General features: G+C 45.0%; 1 protein-coding gene across 1 annotated transcript in view; it reads right to left on the minus strand.

Moving 5' to 3' along the window:
* The window catches only part of pold1 (polymerase (DNA directed), delta 1, catalytic subunit), a 97,728-nt gene that overhangs the window by 17,009 nt on the left and 54,595 nt on the right, over positions 1-26,124 (minus strand). Inside the window, 7 exon segments of the mRNA XM_055663422.1 lie at positions 1,329-1,442; positions 2,639-2,771; positions 8,652-8,754; positions 18,630-18,782; positions 20,708-20,883; positions 22,535-22,672; positions 23,577-23,672. Of these exon segments, the coding sequence (XP_055519397.1) occupies positions 1,329-1,442; positions 2,639-2,771; positions 8,652-8,754; positions 18,630-18,782; positions 20,708-20,883; positions 22,535-22,672; positions 23,577-23,672 (913 nt within the window).

Consider the following 26,124-nt stretch of genomic DNA (forward strand, 5'->3'; position numbering starts at 1 on the left):
AAATTCTAGCGAGTACAAGCCGAGTCTATCCAGTCTTTCTTCATATGAAAGTCCTGCCATCCCGGGAATCAGTCTGGTGAACCTTCTCTGTACTCCATCTATGGCAAGAATGTCTTTCCTCAGACCAAAACTGTACGCAATACTCCAGGTGTGGTCTCACTAAGACCCTGTACAACTGCCTTAATAGATTATACATAACGGGGGAAGAGAAAAAAAAAAGTCCAATAAATAACAAATATAGTGCAATAATAATATAGTCTTTTGTAGTTCAGAGCTCAGAGCTCTGCAAAAGTCACTCGTTGCCAGGGTGTGTCTACTGGCATCTGCCACTCCCAAGCCAATACTTCATATTTTATTGTCGTTCCACTTGGAAGTTTATCCTTTAAAAACAATTTGATATCTTGGCTTACTTTCACCATGCACAGACCGCAAAATTACTGCTCATTATGTAAAAATCTTCAAAGGAGGAGGGTCGAAACTGTTCAGTTTAATCCCAGGGTGGACAAAAATGCTGGAGAAACTCAGCGGGTGAGGCAGCATCTATGGAGTGAAGGAATAGGTGACGTTTTGGGTTGAGTCGACCCGAAACGTCGCCTATTCCTTCTCTCCATAGATGCTGCCTCACCTGCTGAGTTTCTCCAGCATTTTTGTCTACCTTCGATTTTTTTTCCAGCATCTGCAGTTCTTTCTTAAACAGTTTACTCCCCAACTCAGTTCTTGCAATTTAGGCCAGGTCTCAATGTGACCGGTGAGTCTTCCTTCAATAGACAAAGAACTAAGGAGCAATGTGGATCTCTCCCTCTCCACGCTCACTCTTCCTTCAATCCTTATGGAGGGTTTGGACACGCTAGAGGCAGGAAACATGTTCCCGATGGTGGGGGAGTCCACAATCTGGGGCCACAGTTTAAGAATAAGGGGTAAGCCATTTAGAACAGAGACGAGGAAACACTTTTTCACACAGAGAGTGGTGAGTCTGTGGAATTCTCTGCCTCATGTGGAGGCAGGTTCTCTGGATGCTTTCAAGAGGGAGCTAGATGGGGCTCTTAAAAATAGCGGAGTCAGGGGATATGGGGAGAAGGCAGGAACGGGGTACTGATTGTGGATGATCAGCCATGAGGGATACCATGGAAACTGGCCCTTCGGCCCATCGAGTCCACGACTGCCCTCACCTGCCATAGTTCTTTATCCCTTCCCCTGGGGGCCGTTCAACACCCTCCTCAAAACAAAGGAACTTCTTGCCCAACCTCTAAAGTGCATTTAACACGTCTCAGAGGAACCAAAACTTCAGTGTTATTTATAAATCAGTCGTCGTTGTTTTTGACCCTTACCGCCATCATTCAAAACAGCTTTGCATCCTATACATGTGATTCTTTTCTTTGCAAAGGCCATAAGACCTCCCACCTTTGACGTCAGCACAGTTTTGCATCTTGTGTGCTCTCCCTCTACAAAAAACAAACAAAAAGTGAAATTAATACCTTTAAAGGTTCAGCAAACGGAACCACAACTAGCCTGTTTCAAATTAAATCCTACTTTGATATGGTTTCACTTGAAGCTGATTCCTTTAAATATATTCCTCATGTTATCTGTCCAGTCTGGTCCCTCCAGCCTCCTTCCACGGTTGGGAAACAAGTAACAAATAATTGAGTATAGGAGCAAAAAGGTCCTTCTGCAGTTGTACAGGGCCCTATCAAAAAACCTCACCCTGTAACCACCCATCACCTTTGTCCTGCACTTCCTCTCTTCCCCCCTCCCCTCCCCCCCCCCCCCCCCCCCTCCACAATCAGTCTGAAGGAGGCACTAGACCCTGAGATGTCACCTACCCGGACCTGCTCCCTGACATGCTGATTTACTCCAGCAGCTTGCACCCACTCAATGCTAAGGTGTCTGGGTCATAGAGTGAGTTATACAACGTGGAAGCAGGCCCTTCGTTTCAGAAGCCCAGCTGGAGGTGACAATCAAAATAAGAATGCATGTGGTAGACTATTCAACTATTCTGCAGTTGAAATATATTGATGTTTCATTGCTCTCAGCTAATGGGATACACTTGTCACTGTAGTCCCAGTAATTATGCATTGAAAGCACATCATAAGTTCGTAAATGATAGGAGCAGAATTAGGCCATTCGGCCCATCGTCTACTCCGCCATTCAATCATGGCTGATCTATCTCTCCCTCAACCTCATTCTCCTGCCTGCTCCCCATAACCCACGACACCTGCACTAATCAAGAATCACTTAATTGCCATCTTAAAAAAATCATTGACTTGGCCTCCACCGCCGTCTGTGGCAATGAATTCCCCAGATTCACCACCCTCTGGCGAAAGAAATTCCTCCTCATCTCCTTCCAAAAGGAACGTCCTTTAATTCTGAGTCTGTGCCCTCTGGTCCTAGACTCTCCCACTAGTGGAAACATCGTCTCCACATCCACTCTATCCAGGACTTCCACTATTCGGTAAGTTTCAATGAGGTCCCCCCCACTCATCCTTCTAAACTTCAGCGAGTAGAAACAGAGAAAAATAGAGTAGAGGCCCAGTGCCATCAGACACCCCCGAAAGACAAACGTCAAATAAAACCACCATTGGCATTAATACTGCCTACACCTGAGATGGTCACTTCAACAGTCTGGTTAAAAATCACTCACTCAAAAGCACAGCCTCAGCTTTGGCTTCTCCCAGGATGGGCTCAAAGATTCTCAAGAGAGGTTTTGCAAGCTGTTGCTCCAAATAATACTGCGTGTCAATCGGAATATTGTTCTCCAGAACATAGATCGGATCCTACAGAGAGGGAGGGAGAGAAAGATAGAAAGAAAGAAATAACGGTACTGCAATGAATTAAATGAAATTTTAATAGTATAAATATTTAAATATTTTAAAAAATCTATCTTTTGCATTGAAAAGAATGTCCCATAGAAGAGGAAGCAAGAAATCTAGCAAATATTATCCATTGGTCCATAGTAGACAAGTGAAGGTCCTCGGCCTGAAATGTTCTCTCCAGAGATGCTCCCTGTCCTGCTGAGTTACTCCAGCATTCTGTGTCTATGTTAAGTGAAGCATGGAAACAGGTCCTTTGTACAACTCGTCTGTGTCTCTTCTGCGCTGGTCCCATTTGCCTGCAATGGGGTCCATATCCCTTCAAAGCTTTCATATCCATGTACCTGCCCAATGACATAGTGTCACTGTACTTGCCTTCACCACTTCCTCTGGCAGATTGTTCCCTGTGAGTCAAGGATACAGCAGACATAGCGCAAATGGCTAACGTCTGGAGTAGGGAAGGCTTTCAAACTAAAACTACGTCAGGGTACTTTCCGAAGGAGCATCCTGCTAAATGTTATAGAAGATATTAAAAGAAACAGATATACAGAGAGAAACTAGGGATTGCTGACTTTTTAAAGGAAACATTTTGAGCGGAGAAAAAAATATGAATGTGCCTCCACAAATGAGAATAGTTGAACTGGTTTTTCTCTTTTTGAGATTTTCCTTGCTACATGGATATGGGGCAAGGGAAAGATCTGCACACATTCTTCAAGAGGCGTTTTTAGGAACAAGCCCATATTCGGGCTGTTAAAGCTCTACATAATAGAGGTTTGTGTCATCTCGATACTTGCTGTTGTCAATATAGCCAGCACTCTATTGTCAGAGTGAGGCCCAGCACTAATTGGAGGAACAGCACCTCGTATTTCACTTGGGCAGCTTACACCCCAGCGGTATGAACATTGACTTCTCCAACTTCAAATAGCCCTTGCTTTCCCTCTCTCTTCATCCCTTCCCCCTTCCCAGTTCTCCCTCCTGTCTTGCTGTCTTCTATCTCTGTCCCGCCCACTCCCGACATCAGTCTGAAGAAGGATCTCAACCCAAAACGTCACCCATTCCTTCTCTCCAGAGATGCGGCCTGTCCTGCTGAGCTACTCCAGCATATTGTGTCTATCTTCGATTTAAACCAGCATCTGCAGGTCTTTCCTACACAACTTCTGTCTGGCAGGCTCGCAAAGCTGCAGAGTAACTGTTTTAGGAAGTGAGAGTGGGACGTGGTGACACGATGATGAGGAGTGAATCACTCTGTGTAACTCTTGAGAGTGTCAGGGGTATGGGTAGGAGGCAGGAGGGCAGGGTTAGCAGGGAGAGATAGATCAGCCGTGATTGAATGGCGACATAAACTTGATGGGCTGAATGGCCTATCATTTATGACCAGGAATACATGAAAAGTCCAACAACCAGACAGAAGAGACGATGCCATTCATCCCATCGTGCTGTGACAGCCCTTTAAAAGAACTAGTCAATGTGTCTCTCTGTTGCATTCTTTCCTCAAATTTAACAAGTTTAAGTTTCTGTTATCCAAATCCCTTTTCAGAGTTATAACCCAAGCTACTTCAAATGCATTGCAGATCATTTATTACATTAAAAAAAATTACAATTAGCTAAAATACCAGAGGAAATATGACATTAAATCTATATGATGTGGTTATTAATCACCAGCTCCCACTGCCTCAGAAACCAATTTCTCTTTATTTATTCCCAACAAAACACCTCAAATTTAGGGAACTAAATCAAAAATAGGGATTTAAAAAAAACAGGTATTAGGGTTAATGGCTGTAGATAATGAAAGACGGTTCCGTTATGGGCTTGCTCAGTAGTTGCAGAACCTGCACCTGACTAGGCTTTGCAATGCAGGTAGGCCTCAATGCCACACTGTTGTAAGATAAGGGAACATAACACCTGATACCACACAGGGCATGAAAACCACTGAACTTTCTCTCTGAGCTGGGGAAGTTAAGCGATCAATTGAACATGTTAGCAAAATAAGGAAACACTTTCACAAAACTGAAAAAGGAGAACAAGTGCTGAAAGGCTCACTTCCCCAAGCACGACATGCCTGTTACCACAAGTGGACGATTCCCGAAATCACTCACACAAGAACCGGCCATTCACTACAAACCCTCCCGCTCTCACCCTGAATGCCACTAGGACTTTTGCCGAATGCGGCTGTGTCAGGATAGACAGGGGAAAGTTAGGAATGCCATTGGCTTTCTGCATTCCTGATTTTATACCTATTGTCGAATCTACAGACAGCAGTAAGCAGCAAATCTAACCCGGCTTCTCCCCATGGGAAAGGATCTACTATTTACCCAATCTCCAGAGCATCATGTGGTAGGAAGTAGAAACTGACTCATGGTACTAACATCCATCAATTTCTGCTCATCTTGAAGAGTTGAGGATTGTCTGATGCCCTCTATAGTTAAATCCTCACAGCTAATATTCAGACACGAGTTAACTCCATGACAACAGCTGGTACCTTTTGAATGTGTAAGAAGGAACTGCAGATGCTGGTTTACACCGAATATTAGACACAAAATGCTGGAGTAACTCAACAGGACAGGCAGCATCTCTGGAGAGACCTAATGGGTGATGTTTCGGGTCGAGACCCTTCCTCAGACCTATGTACCTTATGGAATCCTGACATAACAGGAGAACATGTGTGTTATGATTGTGTTTATAATTTGTTTGGTTGTTTTGTTGTTTGTCTTTTGCACAAAAGTCCGCGAGCATTGCCACTTTCATTTCACTGCACATCTCGTATGTGTATGTGACAAATAAAACTTGACTTGACTTGACTTGAACGTGTTATATGGGAAAGGAAAATAAAACAGAAATGTAATATGATTTCCATCTATCACTAATGCAAATCTTTAATCAATTTAAAAAAAAAAAATAATTTTCACTCTTCTTCTTCTTGCGTATGGCGTGTGCAGCCTAAAGTTGTAAGCCAACTTGTTCTGTTTGATCTTATTTGATTCTGCTCGTCAGGTTGATTGCATTCGTTGAAACAGGGCGAACCACAATCTCCCACCCCTATTTTCGCTTAAAAAATGTAGAATCAGAAACAGGAATAAATTTATGCTAACTGAGTAATATGCAGAAAGCAAAAATACAATTGACCTTATTAAGATGTACAAAATTATAAGGGGCAACCTTCATGTGGTCCGCCCTGTTTCGACGAATGCAATCAACCCACCGTGCAGAATCAAATAAGATCAAATAGAACAAGTTGTTCTACAACTTTAGGCTGTGCATGCCATATGCAAGAAGAAGGGTGAAAATTATTTTTTTTTTTTTCAAATTGATTAAAAATTTTCCTGTTTGTGGGAAGGCGTGAGGGAGGCTGTGATAGATGGAAAATCATAATTAATTTGTTTTATTTTCCTTTCCCATATAACACGCTCTCCTAAGGTTGCTAAGTTACGTCAGGGTTCCATAGGGTGAGGTTCTGGAACACAAGGTTATAAGTGGTGGTTCTCTGGATGCAAATTTCAAGAGAGAGCTAGATAGGGCTCTTAAAGATAGTGGAGTCAGGGGATATTGGGAGAAGGCAGGAACGGGGTACTGATTGGGGATGATCAGTCATGATCACATTGAATGGCGGTGCTGGCTCGAAGGGCTGAATGGCCTACTCCTGCACCTATTGTCTATTGTCAGATTCAGATTCAATTTTAATTGTCATTGTCAGTGTACAGTACAGAGACAATGAAATGCAACAAAATCAGCTTGTTCCACACACCCACCACCCTTTGCCTGAAAAAGTTACCCCTCAGATTCCTATTAAATCTTTTCCCCTTCACCTTAAACCTACGTGTTTCTCTCGGATATAAGTGTATTGTCATAGGGCAGGCTGGGTATACAACCCTGCGTCTACTCTGCCAACTCGCGCACTGTGTTGTAATGCGCACCGGTTGCAGAAGATGCAGCAATAATTCTAAGTTACTTAATCAGCACCTTCCACCCTCATTGCGTTATCATGTTAGCAAATACATGACTTGATAACAGTAGAAAAAGAATGTATTTTATCTATCGCTTCTCACAACCTCTGAGCATCCTAAAGAACCTTAAACCTTACTGTTGAGGGTCCTGCTGCCACTGAGGGGGAAGAGCAGTAAGATACAAATCTTTCACCTGCACACTGACTGGCAAACACATCCCTCTTCTATAGCTGCTGAAAAAACAGGATCTGGTTGTCACTATCTGTGGGAGCTTGTTGCTGCCATTCCCCTGCACATTTCACACAAGAGCAAGCTCTAAGATGCACAAATGTTTTTGTCTGCCTCCTTCTTTCACAAATATCCTCTCTGTCCAACCCATCCCTCTCACCCCCTCTGCAAACGTCACACTTCCTTCACCACTTTCAAAGCTGCCACTCGGTGGCCTTGATTTGAAACATTCACCATCTCTTCCATGGAGAAATGCTGCACCCTGCCAACATTTTCTGTTCTTTGGATTTTCACCATTTGCAGCTTAAAAAATATATATTATTTAAGGTGCTGTAGAATGTGCGGAAGTCATGAAAATTATAAATTAATGGACAATTTGTTTCTATCACAGATTAAAATCCTGGCTTCTCTTCTGTTATAATACATGTTGTGATGTTACAATAGGCAGGTTCATCGAGATCAGGTTACAGAGGAACTGGTATAGGCAGAAACTAGGATCAGTCTGAAGAAGGGTTTCGGCCCGAAACGTTGCCTATTTCCTTCGCTCCATAGATGCTGCTGCACCCACTGAGTTTCTCCAGCATTTTTGTGTTCCTTAGATCTTCCAGCATCTGCAGTTCCTTCTTGAACAACTAGGAACTGCAGATGCTTGTTTGCAAAAATTGGCACAACATGCTGGGTTAACACAGCAGGGCCGGCAGCATCTGTGGAGAACATGGATAGGTGACGTTTCACAGAGTGCTGGAGTAACTCAGCGGGTCAGGCAGCATCTGTGGAGAACATGGATAGGTGACGTTTCACAAAGTGCTGGAGTAACTCAGCGGGTCAGGCAGCATCTGTGGAGAACATGGATAGGTGACGTTTCACAGAGTGCTGGAGTAACTCAGCGGGTCAGGCAGCATCTGTGGAGAACACGGTTAGATGGCGTTTTGGGTCAGGACCCTTGTTCACACTGATTGCAGTGTTGGGGAAGAAAGCTTCTCTCTTCCAGCCTCCTCTCACCGCTACAGTCTGAAGAAGGGTCCCAACCCAAAACGTCGCCTCTCCACGTGGTCTAGAGGTGATGCCTGACCTGCTGAGTTACTCCAGCAATTTGTTTTTCTTTTTTTGTGTTTTTTTTTGTTTATTTTATTAGAAGTTAATACAGCACAAAACAATACAGTGGCACCTAATTTTAGGTGCCAACTATGTAATACCGTAATCCATTCTATCTACAACCTCTAGTTTTATGTTATAAGAAAGAAGTAAGCAGAACAAGAAAAAGAAAGCAATAGAAAGGGGAAAAAGTGGAAAAATAGATGGTAGAGAGTAGAAAAACGTGTTGTTTAAAAAAAAACTAGAATGTGCAATTAGTGTCACCTGTCAGTTTAGTTTAGAGATACAGTGTGGAAACAGAGCCTTCAGCGCACTGAGTCCACACACACCTTACACCAGCACTCTCCTACACACACGGGACAAATCTGTACATCGTTGGAGTGTGGGAGGAAACCGGAGAAAACCCACGCAGGTGATGGGGAGAACATGCAAACACCGTACAGACAGCACCCGTAGTCGGGATCAAACCCGGGTCTGCGCTGTAAGGTAGCAACTCTACCGCTGCGCCACCGTGCCGTCCCAGAACAAGTACAAGAACAACGCAAGACCAAATTTGCAAGCAAACTGAAAACGTGGCTACCTCCGACTTCATGTAGGCTGCCGCTCCTTTTGCAGCACTGATGATTACGTAGGGAACTCTGTCTCCAAGGTTAGGAGCGCTCCCGGCATCTCGCTTTCGCATCCTGCATGTCAGCAACAAGAAATGGAACAAAACATTCAGATTAACAATAATTCCAATTAAACCATTCATATTTCTGATTTACACACTGTAATAACTCCAGTGATGATGACTGGGACAGGTCCTTTAGGCAACTCTTTAGGCAACTGCCAGGGACTAGTTTTAACGGAATTCACCCCCCATAAATTGTCGACAGTGTCGCTGAAAGATTTTCAACGTGTTGAAAAATTTACGCCAGTCGCCTGTAGTCGCCCAAAAAATCGCCTAAGTGGGACAGGCCCGTTAGTATGTGGCCGTCACTGACAGGTTGGCACTGATAACACAAGTCTTGTTAATGCTGGATTCCTCAGTCCTTATGGTGAAGGCCCTTCAACAGAGCGGCTAGGTGGGGTGGGGATTTCCAGAGAATAGCTGACAGAATGTGGCCGTCTCATGTGAAAACTTTTCAATTTAGGTGCCTCTTATGATCATGGGAAGTGGAGGAAAAAAATCCTTGATGACTTGCATGGACAAGATGGACCGAAGGGCCTGTTAATGTGCTATACAGCTCCACGATTCTAACAGCTCTGGAATACAATGATAGCTCTGTATTTTAACATAGAACATATAAGAGAACATCACAACAACAAGTGGCTTGGCCCACAATGTCTGTGCCGAAACCTAATAGACAATAGGTGCAGGAGTAGGCCATTCGGCCCTTGGAGCCAGCACCACCATTCAATGTGATCATGGCTGGGCAATGCCAAAATAACCCATGACTACACATGATCCATATCCCTCCACTCCCTGTATATCCACATGCCTGTCTAAAAGCCTCCTAAATGCTACATTCGTATCTGCCTCCACCACACACACACCAGTGCGTTCCTGACACCCATCATTCTGTGTGAAAAAACCTGCCCCACGCATCTCCTTTAAAATTTACAGAGTTAGCACTTCAGTTCTGTTATTGAGGTGGTGTGGAAACCAAATATATATTCTTCCACTGCTGAAATCACTCCACTCTCAAGCATTTCAATGCAGCATGTCACACCCTTAACCACTTGTATCTGGGGACACAGCAGGTCAGCATCTCCCAAGACAACACTATCTTTTTGACTGTCAGTAGCAGCAGTGTCTTGGTTTAAGGGCACAGAATTGAAATCAGATATAGTTCAGGAATAGCTACTTCCCCACAGCCATCAGGCTATTAAACTTGGCTCGGGCAAAACTCTGAACATTAATAGCCCATTATCTGTTTATATCAGTTTATTTATTCATGTGTGTATATATTTATATAATGGTATACGAACACACTGATCTGTTCTGTATTCATGCCGAATATGTTCTGTTGTGCTGAAGCAAAGCAGGAATTTCATTGTCCTATCAGGGACACATGACAATAAACTCTCTTGAATCATATAACCATATAACCATATAACAATTACAGCACGGAAACAGGCCATCTCGGCCCTACAAGTCCATGCCGAACAAATTTTTTTCCCCTTAGTCCCACCTGCCTGCACTCGTACCATAACCCTCCATTCCCTTCTCATCCATATGCCTATCCAATATATTTTTAAATGATACCAATGAACCTGCCTCCACCACTTCCACTGGGAGCTCATTCCACACCGCCACCACTCTCTGCGTAAAGAAGTTCCCCCTCATATTACCCCTAAACTTCTGTCCCTTAATTCTGAAGTCATGTCCTCTTGTTTGAATCTTCCCTATTCTCAAAGGGAAAAGCTTGTCCACATCAACTCGGTATCTTGAATCTTGATTTGCAACAAAGCTCCCGATGAAACTTACACTCAGTTGGAGTTAATAAATGCAATACAAAGACGAGCCCCAAAACACATGTGAAGTAAATCTTGCTTCCTTGTATTCAATATTTACATTTAAATGGCACCTTGTCAGCTGAGATTACATCGCCCACAACAGTAACCTTGCAAGGTGCAACTTTTTCCAGATTTATTTCCAGCAAGATTGTGTTCAGTGTGATTGCTCGTGTAACTAAGTATGGTGGCAGGTAGGTGGCAGGGGGCATCGTGGCCTTGCTGCGATATTTTTGTTTAGCTCTTTGTCTCAAGATAATGACACCGTTTCCTGAAATGTCAACAAGCAATTCAACAGCAGCAAGATGTGACAAACTCTGAAAGTCGGGTAGGTAACCTCAGAACTGACTACTATAGAGGGGTCTTGGACCGCAGCTTATTGCTGAACCCAAAGCCAAGCATCTCACTTAACACATCGCTGGTTCTGGGTTGAACGAACGCAACACATTCAATTATTCCTGTAAATGCAGTCAATGAAGTGACATCCACCAACTACACTTAGCAGGGAGCCTCAACTCTCACCCCAACCAGTGCTTTGCTTCTCCTTGGCTTCTGGTGCTTGAAACAGTTGTAATTCTTTTCAACAGGAATCAAAACCAGGGGCTCTGTGTTATGCTGGACTCAAATACAAACTGGCTTATCAAGTGGCACACTGCGATTCATTTTACTTTGCTAATTTGATGCACTACTGTCGAAAGTAATAAATGTTTCCCCTCTTCTCAAAGCATAGTCCTACCCACTGTACTGCGGTGATTCACGAAGGTACAAATGCTTTAGCAGTCCACAGATCTTCAGCCTCAGTGAATCGCATAGTGAAAGACCTGGATAGAGTGGATAGAAACATAGAAACATAGAAATTAGGTGCAGGAGTAGGCCATTCGGCCCTTCGAGCCTGCACCGCCATTCAATATGATCATGGCTGATCATCCAACTCAGTATCCCGTACCTGCCTTCTCTCCATACCCTCTGATCCCCTTGGCCACAAGGGCCACATCTAACTCCCTCTTAAATATAGCCAATGAACTGGCCTCAACTACCCTCTGTGGCAGAGAGTTCCAGAGATTCACCACTCTCTGTGTGAAAAAAGTTCTTCTCATCTCGGTTCTAAAGGATTTCCCCCTTATCCTTAAGCTGTGACCCCTTGTCCTGGACTTCCCCAACATCGGGAACAATCTTCCTGCATCTAGCCTGTCCAACCCCTTAAGAATTTTGTAAGTTTCTATAAGATCCCCTCTCAATCTCCTAAATTCTAGAGAGTATGTGGAGGGGATGTGGAGGGGATGTTTCCACTAGCGGGAAAGTCTAGGAGCAGAGGTCCTAGCCATATAATTAAATCCCATTTAAGAGGGAGTTAGATGTGGCCCTTGTGGTTAAAGGGATCAGGGGTATGGAGAGAAGGCAGGTACGGGATACTGAGTTGGATGATCAGCCATGATCATATTGAATGGCGAATGGTGCAGGCTCGAAGGGCCAACTGGCCTACTCCTGCACCTATTTTCTAAGTTTCTATGTTTCTATGTCAAAGGGTGGTGAATCTGTAGAATTCATTGTCACAGAAGGCTGCGGAGGCCAAGCCAATAAATAATTTTCGGACAAAGATACATAGATTCTCGATTAGTACGAGTGTCAGGGGTTATAGGGAGAAGGCAGGAGAATGGGGTTAAGCGGGAATGATAGATCTGCCATGATTGAATGGTGGAGTAGACTTGATGGGCCAAATTCTGTTCCAATATCTTATTAACAGCCTGCAAGCCAATGGAGAGTGTGAGCAGGAAGGGCATCACTTTATGATTGTAATTTGGAAGGTTCATTTTCTCTTCACCTTTCTATTGAATGACAATTTACACACGGAAGGGCATACAAGAGGAATAGAATTAATTTAAGAATCTGCCCACTGATTAATATCCCCGAGCCTATCCACTTACACACACACACAGACACACACACACGCAGACACACACACACGCACACAGACACACACACACACACACACACACACAGACACACACAGACACACACACACACACACACACGCAGACACACACACACGCACACAGACACACACACACACACACACACACACACACACAGACACACAGACACACACAGACACACACACACAGACACACACAGACACACACACACACACGCACACACACAGACACACACACACACACAGACACACACACACACACACACACACACACACACACACGCAGACACACACACACAGACACACACACACACGCACACACACACACACAGCACACACACACACACACACACACACACACACACACACACACACACACACACACACACACACACACACACACACACACACACACACACACACACACACACACACACAGACACACACACACACACACACACACACACACACACACACACAGACACACACACACAGACACACACACACACACACACAGACACACACACACAGAGACACACACACACACACACAGACACACAAGCAAGTGTACACGCGGTGTATACATGAACAAGTCACACAAACGTCATTCTACAAAGCCGGCAGCCACAGAATCTTCAGGGAATGCGGCATTATATTGAAACAAAGAGCAAAACCAATATTCTAACAAGATCAAGGTTCCTCCTTCCACACACGGTTACACAAGAAAACATGTTGTAAGGAATCTTGCTTATGATGAATATGAAAAAAAACACATCTTGGGATTATGCCGGTAGGATAGAAAAGAAGAAATCTAAACGTCGCCGACCAACCGACTAAAAATAAACAAGTCTTGATTACAAAGATTACCCACTACCCACAAAGAAGCCACAACTGTGCAAAGGAAAGTCCCACAATCAATTTACGTGGATTTGATAAACTCTAAAATAAGATGTGCCACCTGCATCGGACATAAGTTGTGCAGTGAAGGCGGTGAGAAGCAGGGCCACTCTGCTAACGGAGTGTAACCTCCGCACCCACCCCTTCTTACATGGCTTTCGGCTTCTATGTTCAGCCAAGCGCTTCCAAGAGCACACCCTGCCCCATGTGGGCACATGTACCTCTGCTGCAACTGTGGCACAGCAACACCAGCAACACCAAAGGTGCAACACTCGTCTATTTGTACATTTGGTTCCGAAATGGTGCTGTTCTTAAAATATACCCAGCACACCATGCAGAACATTTAGAAAGATAAAAACTAGGTGTTGGCCCTTTGTCCCTGGCCTTCTATTCACACCTATTTCAGTTTATCATTGGCTTTAATAACCTTCTATCTCTTTGGCACCAAGAAACGTGTCAACTCATTTCTCAAGCATATTCTTCGGTGTAAACCATCATCTGAAGTTCCTTTCTATACATTTGGCTTTCAATATCTCTGTGGTAGAAAGTTTTACAGGTTCATCACTCCAGAGATGAACAAGGTTCTCCCGATCTTGGTACTAAATGGCTGTAACCTCTGGTTCTGCACTCCCCATCTATCGGGATCAGCCTACCTTAGAAACATAGAAAATAGGTGCAGGAGGAGGCCATTCGGCCCTTCGAGCCAGCACCGCCATTCATTGTGATCATCCCCTATCAATAACCCGTGCCTGCCTTCTCCCCATATCCCTTGACTCCACTAGCCCCTTCTACATGGTTCTGCACTCCCCATCTATCGGGATCAGCCTACCTTTAACCAGTTTCCATGAGATCTCCAGCTCATTCTACTCAACTCTACAGTGAGTGCAGATCTAATCAATCCAGATAACAGTAGTCTTCTTAAAGCCGGTGGGATTCTCACCGTTCACCACTCCAAACTTTCACCATTCAGAAGGTAGACACAAAATGCTGGAGTAACTCAGCGGGACAGGCAGCATCTTTGGAGAGAAGGAATGGGGGGACACTTTGGGTCGAGACTCTTCTTCATTCAGACCCAACCCCGTCACCTCTTCCTTTTCTCCAGAGATGCTGCCTGACCCACCGAGTTACTACAGCATTTTGTCTATCTTCAATGTAAATCAGCTTCTGCAGTTCCTTCCGACATGGATAATTTGGCTGTGATTTTAGAAAATAAATGAATAGCCTTGCATTTACCCACATTAATATTATTCCAATAATATCTGCCATACATTTGCCCATTCACCCAACATGTAAATCACATTGGGTCATCAATATTTGGCGGGGGTGGTGCAGCGGTAGAGTTGCTGCCTCCCAGCGCCAGAGATCCAGGTTCAATCCTGACCACGGGTGCTGTCTGTACAGAATTTGTGCATTCTCCCTGTGACCACGTGGGTTTTCTCCAGGTGCTCTGGCTTTCTCCCACATTCCAAAGACAGGCAGGTTTGTAGGTTAATTAACTTCTGTAAATTTCCCTTAGTGTTTAGGATAGTGTTAGTGTACATGGACATTGCTGGTCAGCATGGATCCGTTGGGCCGAAGGGCCTGTTTCCACGATGTATCTCTAGATTCTAAAGTCGGCACTGCCTATTTTGTTAAACCCAACTTGCCTGTGCCTTCCTTCCATATAGGCAGGTGATGGTGTACAGGTAAAGTGTCTCTGCTCTATCTTGCAAGCCCCACACCAGTGCAACACAACATTCATACCCCCCCAGCTTATCCGCCCGATCCCAGCAGCATTCCCGAATTTTGGCACAACACCGACAGACTGAAGGTACATATTAAAGTCAGGAATATTATTGGAGATTGTGTGTGGTACAACTTGCGATGGTTTAGAGCAATGATATTAGAAGAGCTCCTCTAGTATCTTTGGTTTAGAGATGCAGCACTGGAACAGGCCTTTCGGCCCACGATGTCCATGCCACACATGATGGCAAGTTAAACTAATCCCCTCTGCCTGCACGTGCTCCATATCCCTCCATATCCATGCGCCTATCCTAAAGCCTCTACCACCACTCTGTGTAAAAGATACTCATACCTTCCAAGTTCTTGCCCCTCCATCCTTAAAGCTGTGCCCTCTAATCTTTGACATTTCCCCTCTGGGGAAAGAGGTTCTGACCTGTCTATCCAACTATCATTATATACAGTGTTTAAGAGGGAACTGCAGATGCTGGAGAATCGAAGGTTACACAAAAAAGCTGGAGAAACTCAGTGGGTGCAGCAGCATCTATGGAGCGAAGGAAAGGGTTTCGGCCCGAAACGTTGCCTATTTCCTTCGCTCCATAGATGCTGCTGCACCCGCTGAGTTTCTCCAGCTTTTTTGTGTATCATTATATACACTTCTATCAGGTCTCCCCTCAACCTCTGGCGTTCCAAAGAAATTGCACGACAATATAAATCTTTCTTGTTACAGACTTGAGGGGTTACTGACTCTTCTCCCAATCTGCTGTTAATATTAAAAAAAAACAAACTCACAGGAAATCTGAGCAATTTGATCTCAAAGCAACTTTTTTTATTTTTGCGCAACGACTTCTGGTCTTGCAGCTGCTGTGACCAAGCCTCAAGCTGCTATTTCTGCATTTCCTGAAAGATACAGGTCAACGATCCTGGCAACTCGCTGGAAACTAAATAAAATGAGTTTCCAAACGCAAATATTCCTGCCCTTGTAACGTGCCGCTGACAAAGTCTGCTCGTTTCTGATTAAAAAGTAATACTTCAATAATTTGATGCGATACCTGAAGCTGACAGTGACTCGATGTGAAACACTTGTAATTATTTCATCACATTTCCTCATAATGGACACTCTTCAAAGAAGATAACAGTTCCCATCATTGTAATGACTTGCGTATTTGACAATTCAGCTCTTATTTGTACAGGTACGCCACTAATGATAACTTTATTTTAACGGTAGACAAAAATGCTGGAGAAACTCAGTGGGTGAGGCAGTATCTATGGAGCGAAGGAAATTAGGTTTGTCATTTATCCTTGGAAATTAGTGTTTTAGGGAGGAGATAGTTGGGAAGTGACATTCTGTCTTAAAACTACACAAAATAACTTGGATTTATATCAGAAACATAGAAACATAGAAATTAGGTGCAGGAGTAGGCCATTCGGCCCTTCGAGCCTGCACCGCCATTCAATATGATCATGGCTGATCATCCAACTCAGTATCCCGTACCTGCCTTCTCTCCATACCCCCTGATCCCCTTAGCCACAAGGGCCACATCTAACTCCCTCTTAAATATAGCCAATGAACTGGCCTCGACTACCCTCTGTGGCAGAGAGTTCCAGAGATTCACCACTCTCTGCGTGAAAAAAGTTCTTCTCATCTCGGTTTTAAAGGATTTCCCCTTTATCCTTAAGCTGAGACCCCTTGTCCTGGACTTCCCCAACATCGGGAACAATCTTCCTGCATCTAGCCTGTCCAACCCCTTAAGAATTTTGTAAGTTTCTATAAGATCCCCTCTCAATCTTCTAAATTCTAGAGAGTATAAACCAAGTCTATCCAGTCTTTCTTCATAAGACAGTCCTGACATCCCAGAAACAAATGACATCAAAATAACTCAGGGGATCAGGCTGTATTATTTAGTTTAGTTTAGTTTAAGAATACAGTGCAGAAACAGTTCCTTTGGCCCACCGAGTCCTCACCGACCAGCTATCCCCGCACATTAACACAAGCCTACACACACCAGGGACAGGTTACACTTATACTAAGTATATAAAAACCCAAACCAATGAACATCTTTGGAGTGTGGGAGGAAGCCGAAGATCTCGGAGAAAAAACATGCAGAAGAAGGTACAAACTCCCTGCAGGCAGCACCCGTAGTCGGGATCGAACCCGGGTCTCCGGCTCTGCAAGTGCTGTAAGGCAGCAACTCTACCGCTGCGCCACCGTGCCTCCCTCGGAACATGGAACCTTTCTCCAGACTGATTGTGGTGGCGTGGGTGGCGGGAGCGGAGAGAAAGCGGGAAGAGAAGAGGGGCAGGAAGAAGCCTGGCGGGTAGTAGATAGATACAGGTGGGGGGGCGGGGGGGGGGGGGGGGGGGGTTTGAACGGCAGATGGGTTCACAAAGGCCAGAGTTGAATTGTGAAGCTGGAGGAAGGAATTTAGGTGGAAGTGAAGGAGGAGGGGGAAAATGGGTACAAGTCCAGGTGTGGCACAGGAAAGAGACAGGGGGAAAAGGGAGGGAGGGTGGATTAGGCAAGTTATCTAGAATTGGAGAATTCAATGTTCATACCGTTAGGTTGTGAGCTACCCAAGCTGTTCCTCCAGTTTGCAAGTGGCCTCATTGTGGTAAAAGAAATAAGGAGAAGGAGACAGACACAAGGAATTGCAGATGCTGGAATCTTGAGCAAAATACAAAGTGCTGGAAGAACTCAGCGGGTCAGACAGCATCTGTGGAGGGAATGGACAGATGTTTCAGGATGGGACCCTTCTTTAGACTGACTCGGCAATTATTATGAAGAAGAGTCCTGTCCTGAAATGACATCTGCCCGTTCCCTCCGAAGATGCTGCCTGGCCCGCTGTTCCTCCAGTACTTTGTGTTTTGCAAAGTTCGCTGGTCTCATTTCTTAGGGCACAATCTAAAACCTTCACCACTGCTAGACAGAGCAGATAACAGAAGCCAGATCAGCACCATAACTGTTAATCAGTGATCCACAAGGGAAATACTCCAGGAAGGGGATTGGGAGTGAACAGAACTGGATTGGCCTGCATTCCCAATAACATGCGCACACTTACCACATAACCTCATGCATGGAGAACGACATTCGAGCAAGGTTCTGGAGAATGGTCCGCATGGTGGCACACCAGCAGAGTTGCTATCTTACAGCGCCAGAGACCCGGGTTTGATCCAGACCAATGGTGCTGTCTTTATGGAGTTTGTTCGTTCTCCCTCCCCCGGCCTACGTGGCTTTCTCCGGATGCTCCGGTTTCCTCCCACACTCCAAGACCTTCAGGTTTGTAGGTTAATTGTCTTGGTTAAAATTGTAAATTGACCCTTGTGTGTGTAGGATAGTGTTCGTGTACAAGGATTGCTGGTTGGCGTGGAGTCGGTGGGCCTGTTTCCACACTGTATCTCTAAACTAAACTAAAAAGCTGCCAACATGCATGAAACTAGATCCCAGCAACACTGATCAACCTCAAGGGAAGTTGAGGTGCAGAGAAAGGCAGATGGAGATGAATGCGTTCCTACCTTTCTGCCAACTCCACATGTGCCTGCTTCGCCGTGTACTCATCGGCCGTCCGAGTCAGCTCCTTGGTAATCACCAGCTGTGAGGTGTCGATCCGATTACATAGCAAATCAGAAATAACATCCTTGGCGTGCTCCACTGCTCCTTGGGGGTCCCTGGTGGATAATACAGGTGCAATCACTGAGGTCTTGGTAGGCAGGTTGATTATCACCACTTGCCCAGCCTTCACTGACATTCGACGAGCTATAGAAAGTTCCCATCATTAGCCATGGCTAATGTTTTTGGCAACGATGGCAAGGTTAGGACAAACATAGAAAATAGGTGCAGGAGTTGGCCATTCGACACTTCCAGCCAGCACCGCCATTCAAAATGATCAGTACCCTGTTCCTGCTTTCTCCCCATATCCCTTGATTCCATTCGCCCTAGGGCTACATCCAACTCTCTCCTGCCGGGGCCGCCAACAACAAGACCCGGAGCGCGGCCTTGCATCGCCCGGCGTGGCGTTAATGGCCGCGGGACAATTGCCATCGCCCGCCGGGGCTTTGACTCTGACATCGGGGGGAGAGGGAAGTGCAGGGGAGAGATAAGATTTTTGCCTTCCATCACAGCGAGGAGGAGATGCGCTGTGATGGATGTCTGTGTAAATTGTGTTGTGTCTTGGGTCTTTTTTTCTTGTGTGTATGACTGCAGAAACAACATTTAATTTGAGCTTCTAAGTGGTTTAAGTGACAAATAAATTGTATTGTATTGTATTGTGTTGTATTGTAGGTAGTTCCTTGGAACACACAGGAAATGTGCTTTCATGGAAAGAAAGCATCACTTTGCAGAACTATGAGAATTAAGTTATTAATAATGCGGTCACTCAATCTGAATGCTCTGATTTTGTAACTTATTGCAGGGTGAAATTTGAGTACAACTTGCAATGAGTGCAAAGTCGGATGGCAAACAGCAGGCTGTGGCCTTTAAACAGTTACAGTACGGAAACTTGCCTTTCACCCCAACTCATCCTTGCCCAACACCATGCCCCCCCCATCTACGCGAGTCCCATATCCCTCTAAACCTTTCCAATCCAAGTATTTGTCCAAATGGCTTTTAAATGTTGTTATTGTACCTGCCTCAACCACCTCCTCTGGCAAATCATTCCTAATGCCCCTGTCCCACTTAGGAAACCTGAATGGAAACCTCTGGAGACTTTGCGCCCTACCCAAGGTTTCCGTGCGCTTCCCGGAGGTTTTTGTCAGTCTCCCTACCTGCTTCCACTACCTGCAACTTCCTGCAACCACCTGCAACCTACATTCCAAGGAATAAGGTCGCAGCCTGGGATGGTTCCAGGATCAATCTGAAACAATGACTATGTCTCCTCCACAGATGGAACCTGGTCCATTTGCGTATCTTCAACGATTTTATGTTTCAATTAGTAGTGGTAAAAATGAAGTGCATGTGGATAATGAAACAATTCGTAACTAAACCGTTGAAGTTGAACCAATAACCCCCAGCTACTTGGATCAGATCTTGCATGGTGCTTGTGGTGGTCCATTGCTGAAGTTCTGCCCTCACATGGTGTAGGATCTCACTGAGGTCATAGACAACCACAACTCTGGGAATGACCACACAGGGGCTGAATAATACAATTAAAGGGGCCAGATCCACCTTCAATTTATTAAAGAATTGTCACAATGGGGTTGGTTCAATGTTCCATAAACACAAGACCTGAGTGCCTCATCTCTTTTGGCACCAGCTTGAATATTCAGGTTGGCAATAAAGCAACTGTGTATGAAGGCCCAATGTGGCCCTTGTGGCTAAGGGGATCAGGGGGTATGGAGAGAAGGCAGGTACGGGATACTGAGTTGGATGATCAGCCATGATCATATTGAATGGCGGTGCAGGCTCGAAGGGCCGAATGGCCTACTCCTGCACCTAATTTCTATGTTTCTATATTTCTATGAAGCAATCAAGAGCAAATTAAATGTTACCCTTTCTACAACCCACAGGCTCTCATCTCAGTGGTAATGTAAGCATTTGGTGAATTGTAAACCCTCCAAATTGAGATACATAAGAAATGATGCCTATTAATAGTTACCTGTCAATTAGGATTTTCTGAAGGCAGGTGTTGATCAGGTTGGCCACCAATGGGCAGTTATCTCGTCTCACCGTCTCTATCCCCTTGCAATCCATCTTATCATGGGTGTTTGGGCTTGAAGAGAAATATAGACCAGCATAGCGTTTCTTGTTGATGAGCAGGTATGGGAAATACACCTGAAAGAAAGATTTTCCAAAAGTATTAGCCGTTATTATATTTTAAACCAACATTCAAACTAACTTCCTCCAGTGGAGTGACTTTGATTACCCACAAGAAGATCCGTTCCTTGGCATCAATTCCATCCCCATGGCCGGATGTTTGGACCTGGGCTTCAGTGTTTTAAATTATTTTGGAATTTGTCTCCTCTTCCAATCTACATCTTATTTTAGTTTAGAGATACAGCGCGGAAACAGGCCCTTCGGCCCACCGAGCCAGCACTGACCAGCGACCCCCGCACATTAACACCATCCTACACACATTGGGGACAATTTACATGTATTCCAGCCCAATCAACCTAGAAACCTGCACGTCTTTGGAATGTGGGAGAAAACCGCAGATCTCTGAGAAAACCCACGCAGGTCACGGGGAGAACGTACAAACTCTGTACAGGCAGCACCCGTAGTCGGGGTAGAACTCAGGTCCCTGGTGCTGCAAGCGCTGTAAGGCAGCAACTGTACCACTGCGCACTTAAACAAACAGCAAAGATTTACTGGATTGTTTTTTGAGATGAGAGAACTGGGCTCGTGAACAAAATATGCCCTTCTTCAGGAGTGTTGGAAGAATGGGATGTGACCTGGCTCTGAGGGAGCTTGACAGGGTAAATGTCACAAGTATGTTTTCCCCAGTAAAAACTACAATTCTGAAATAAAACATAAACTACTAAAGACAAGAACTAGCAAGCATCCACTCGGGATAAGAATTGGCACTTAGCACTAAAGTGAGGAAGAATGTTATCTCCCCAAGGCTTGTCGATCTTTGGAATTCTCTACCAGAGGCTTGTGAGCCATGAAGAATCTGAATATGTGAGGCAGACACAGAAGCATCGATGGACGTTACATTTACGGCAACATTGACCAATTGATGTCAAAGATATGGACCGTTCCTACTGTTGGGGAAGTCCAGAACAAGGGGTCACAGTTTAAGGATAAGGGGGAAATCTTTTAGGACCGAGATGAGAAAAATATTTTTCACACGGAGAGTGGTGAATCTCTGGAATTCTCTGCCACAGAAGGTAGTTGAGACCACAGTTCATAGGCTATATTTAAGAGGGAGTTAGATGTGGCCCTTGTGGCTAAAGGGAACAGGGGGTATGGAGAGAAGGCAGGTACAGGATACTGAGTTGGATGATCAGCCATGATCATATTGAATGGCGGTGCAGGCTCGAAGGGCCGAATGGCCTCTACTCCTGCACCTATTTTCTATGTTTCTACTTAAAACGAAAAACACACATTGCTTACCATAAATATCCAATCTGTTTTTGCAGTTTTTGCTTCTTTCATGGTTCATTGTGGAGGCCAAGTCAATTGATATTTTTAAGGCTCAGATTGACAGATTCTTGATTAGTACGGGTGTCAGGAGTTTTGGGGAGAAGGCAGGTTGAGAAGGAAAGATCAACCAGCCATGATTGAATACATTCAATGGGCCGAATGGCCTAATTCTGCTCCTAGAACTTATGAAGGTATGGTCCCAGGCCATCTGCTGACCACTGGAACCTAAAGCACGTGCCTGCATGTTTCTGTGATGTCTGTGCACTGATTACTGGACAAGGTCCCCAAGGTTCCTTCAACTCATTTAAACTAAATTACACCCAAAAACATTTCCACTCACCTTTTCAAACTCGAGTTTAATAGGGGGGATGAAGTGACTGGAGACCCACTCAGCTGCCTCTCGACCGAGTGCCATGCTTTCTTCCACCGTCTGTGTCCCCAGCTTACACATCACAGAATCTGTGTCACCATAAATAATCTGACGAGAGGGGAACAAGAAGGCAGGGGTGATATATTGTTAAGGAGGAGTGGGCTTGGTGCTTCTACTTTCCACGGAAGGATGAGTTTGGTTTATTGTCACGTGTACCGAGGTACAGTGAAAAACTACAATGAAGAGAATGAAGGAAATGTTTGGCACACACGCTGGGTGTTTGCTGCCATTCTGCCTGCCTTCAATGGGTTAGAAGGAACTGCAGATGCTGGTTTAGACAATATACAATAGGTGCAGGAGTAGGCCATTCGGCCCTTCCAGCCTGCACCGCCATTCAATGTGATCATGGCTGATCATCCACAAACAGTACCCTGTTCCTACCTTCTCCCCATATCCCCTGACTCCCCTATCTTTAAGAGCTGTATCTAACTCTCTCTTGAAAGCATCCAGAGAACTGGCCTCCATTGTCTTCTGAGGCAGAGAATTCCACAGATTCACAACTCTCTGGGTGAAAAGCTTTTTCCTCGTCTCCGTTCTAAATGGTCTACCCCTTATTCTTAAATTGTGGTCCATGGTTCTGCACTCCCCTAACATCGGGAACATGTTTCCTGCCTCTAGCATTTCCAATCCCTTAATAATCTTATATGTTTCAATAAGATCCCCTCTCATCCTTCTAAATTCCAGTGTATACAAGCCCAGCCGCTCCATTCTTTCAACATTTGATAGTCCCGCCATCCCGGGAATTAACCTCGTGAACTTACGCTGCACTACCTCAATAGCAAGAATGCCCTCTCATCCTTCTAAATTCCAATGCCCTTCCTCAGATGTGGAGATTTAAAACGAAGATAGACACAAAAAGGTGGAGTAACTCAGCGGGACAGGCAGCATCTCTGGAGAGAAGGAACGGGTGACGTTTTGGGTCGAGACCCTTCTTCAGATGGGCCAGACTTACCTTGGCATCTGCTTTGTAGCCATTTGCAATGGTGTACTTCGATTCAACCAGCTGTTTCGTTTTCTCTATCATTTGTCGCCCAAATCCAGTGACACTCTGGGGGGAAGAAAGTGAAAAACCCCAGATTAAAATATATTCTCGATGTTAACAGTAAAAATGAGCTATAAAGAGCTGCAAAACAGACGAGAACACTGTACGTTTTAAATGAAACCATGGGGATGGAGAGGATGAGTGGAAAAATGAAACAAACGATATTTTAATTGGTAGCACTGACCAGAAGTATTCCCAGGTCAGATGTAACAGGAACTGAACAAAGAATTTAAGATCATTTTCCAGAAGCTTAATGGGAGATTTTAAAGAGGTATTTAAAAGCATGAAGATGAATACACTGTTTTTAAAAAGTATATAAACTGTTTCTTGTGTCAGAAAAGTCAATTATCAGAGGAAACAAATCAAACGCTGGAATGAACTTAGTTCTGCTCCCAGGTCCAGCAATGGAACGAGATTTAAAACAACTTCAAACGGGCAACTGAATAAATGGATGTGAGGCCAGGTGGGGCACAGGGTAGGGGAGGGGAAATGCTACAGTGGCCACAAGCCATTAGTTTAGTTAAGAGATACAGGGTGGAAACAGGCCCTTCGGCCCACCGAGTCTGTGCTGACCAGCAATCACCTGTATACTAGCCCTTCCTTGGACTCAAGGAACAATTTACAGAAGTCAATTAACCTACAAACCTGCACGTTTCTGGAATGTGGAAGGAAACTGGAGCCCCCTGAGAAAACCCATGCGGTCACAGGGAAAACGTGCAAACTTCGTACAGACAGCACCCGTAGTCAGGGTCAAACCGAAGTTTCTGGCGCTGTGAGGCTGTAACTCTACCAATGTGCACTGTGCCGTGATTGCCACGACCTGAAACATCATCAAATCATTTCCTCCACTGAGTTACTCCAGCACTTGTATGCATCTGCAGTTCTTTGCATCTCCATTAGATTGGATGGTTCAAATGGAAAATAAGAGACTACGTCTTGATGGTCCAAACAACCTGGGCTTATAAGGTCTCCGCAACATCACCAAACTCAGACCCTCTCTCACACCTCCCGCTGCTGAAAGACTCATCCATGCCTTCATCTCCTCCCGACTGGACTATTGCAACTCACTTCTCCTTGGCATCAGCTCCACCTACATCAACCGACTCCAACTGGTCCAGAACGCAGCCGCCCGACTCATCACCCACACCAAATCCTGGCATCACATCACTCCAGTCCTCAAACAACTTCACTGGCTTCCCATCTCCCACCGGATCACCTACAAAATCCTGATCCTCACCTACAAAGCCCTCCACCATCTGGCCCCCCATATCTCACTGACCTCCTCTCCCCCTACCAACCCTCACGGTCCCTCAGATCCACATCAGCTGGTCTCCTCTCCATCCACAAGTCCAACCTCCGCAGTTTTGGGGACAGAGCCTTCTCCAGGGCAGCTCCCAGGCTCTGGAACTCCCTCCCCCAACTGATCCGCAATTCCGTGTCCCTCACCATCTTCCAGTCCCGCCTCAAGACCCATCTCTTCACCTCTGCCTATCCTTAGCCCCACGTCCCCCTCCCTTTTCATCTGTGCATTAATTGCCTCATACTGTGTTTTGTATTGAATTCTGTCTTTACTTTGTGTACTAGTCATGTCTCTACTATTTATTTCATTCCCCTTACATGTTTTTCCTCTACCTGCTAAATTTTTGTAAGGTGTCCTTGAGACTCTTGAAAGGCGCCCATAAATAAAATTTATTATTATTATTATTATTATTATTATATGGAATAGGAGCAGTATTACTATTAGGCCATTCGGCCCATCAAGTCTACTCCGCCATTTAATCATGGCTGAACTATCTCTTTCTCCTAACCCCATTGTCCTGCCTTCTCCTCATAACCCACCCGACACCCGTACTAATCAAGAACCTATCTCTGCCATAAAAATATCCACTGACGTGGCCTCCACAGCCGTCTGTGGCAAAGAATTCCACAGATTCACCGCCCAATTTTGCCAAAACGTTAAATTCAGATGATCGGTCAAGTCTAGTTGGGGGATGTGCGTTCTACAGTATCCCACTGTAGCTTCAGACTGCAGCTACAGGGCAGCAAGTACAATTAGCAAAGATGCTGGCTGGGGCTGACACAGCTCCACTCAGTTTTTGATCTATACCACATCAAACAAGGTGCTGAGTGCGGTTGTAGCCTTCAAAGGTGTCGTGTTCTGTGAAAGCCCTTCTACTGAGCACAACTTTCAGAAATAAAACACAAATGGAGAATTAAACCACAAACGTACAAATCTTGACTGAGGTTAGAAAACCCCATGGTAGCGAGCCACAGCACCATCGTGCCAGTGAACTAGGCTAAAATGTACGGGCATCCACTGAACAAGCTGGGCGAGAGAGTAGCAATAACTTTAGAGAATACAGACACAAGGTTACCTTCTACGCCCGCACTTCCAGACTCAGGAACAGCTTCATCCCCAGAGCTATCGCTGCTCTGAACCGGCCCTGCTGAGTGCCCC

Source organism: Leucoraja erinacea, chromosome 37 (assembly GCF_028641065.1).
Source record: "Leucoraja erinacea ecotype New England chromosome 37, Leri_hhj_1, whole genome shotgun sequence".
Lineage (NCBI taxonomy): Eukaryota > Metazoa > Chordata > Chondrichthyes > Rajiformes > Rajidae > Leucoraja > Leucoraja erinaceus.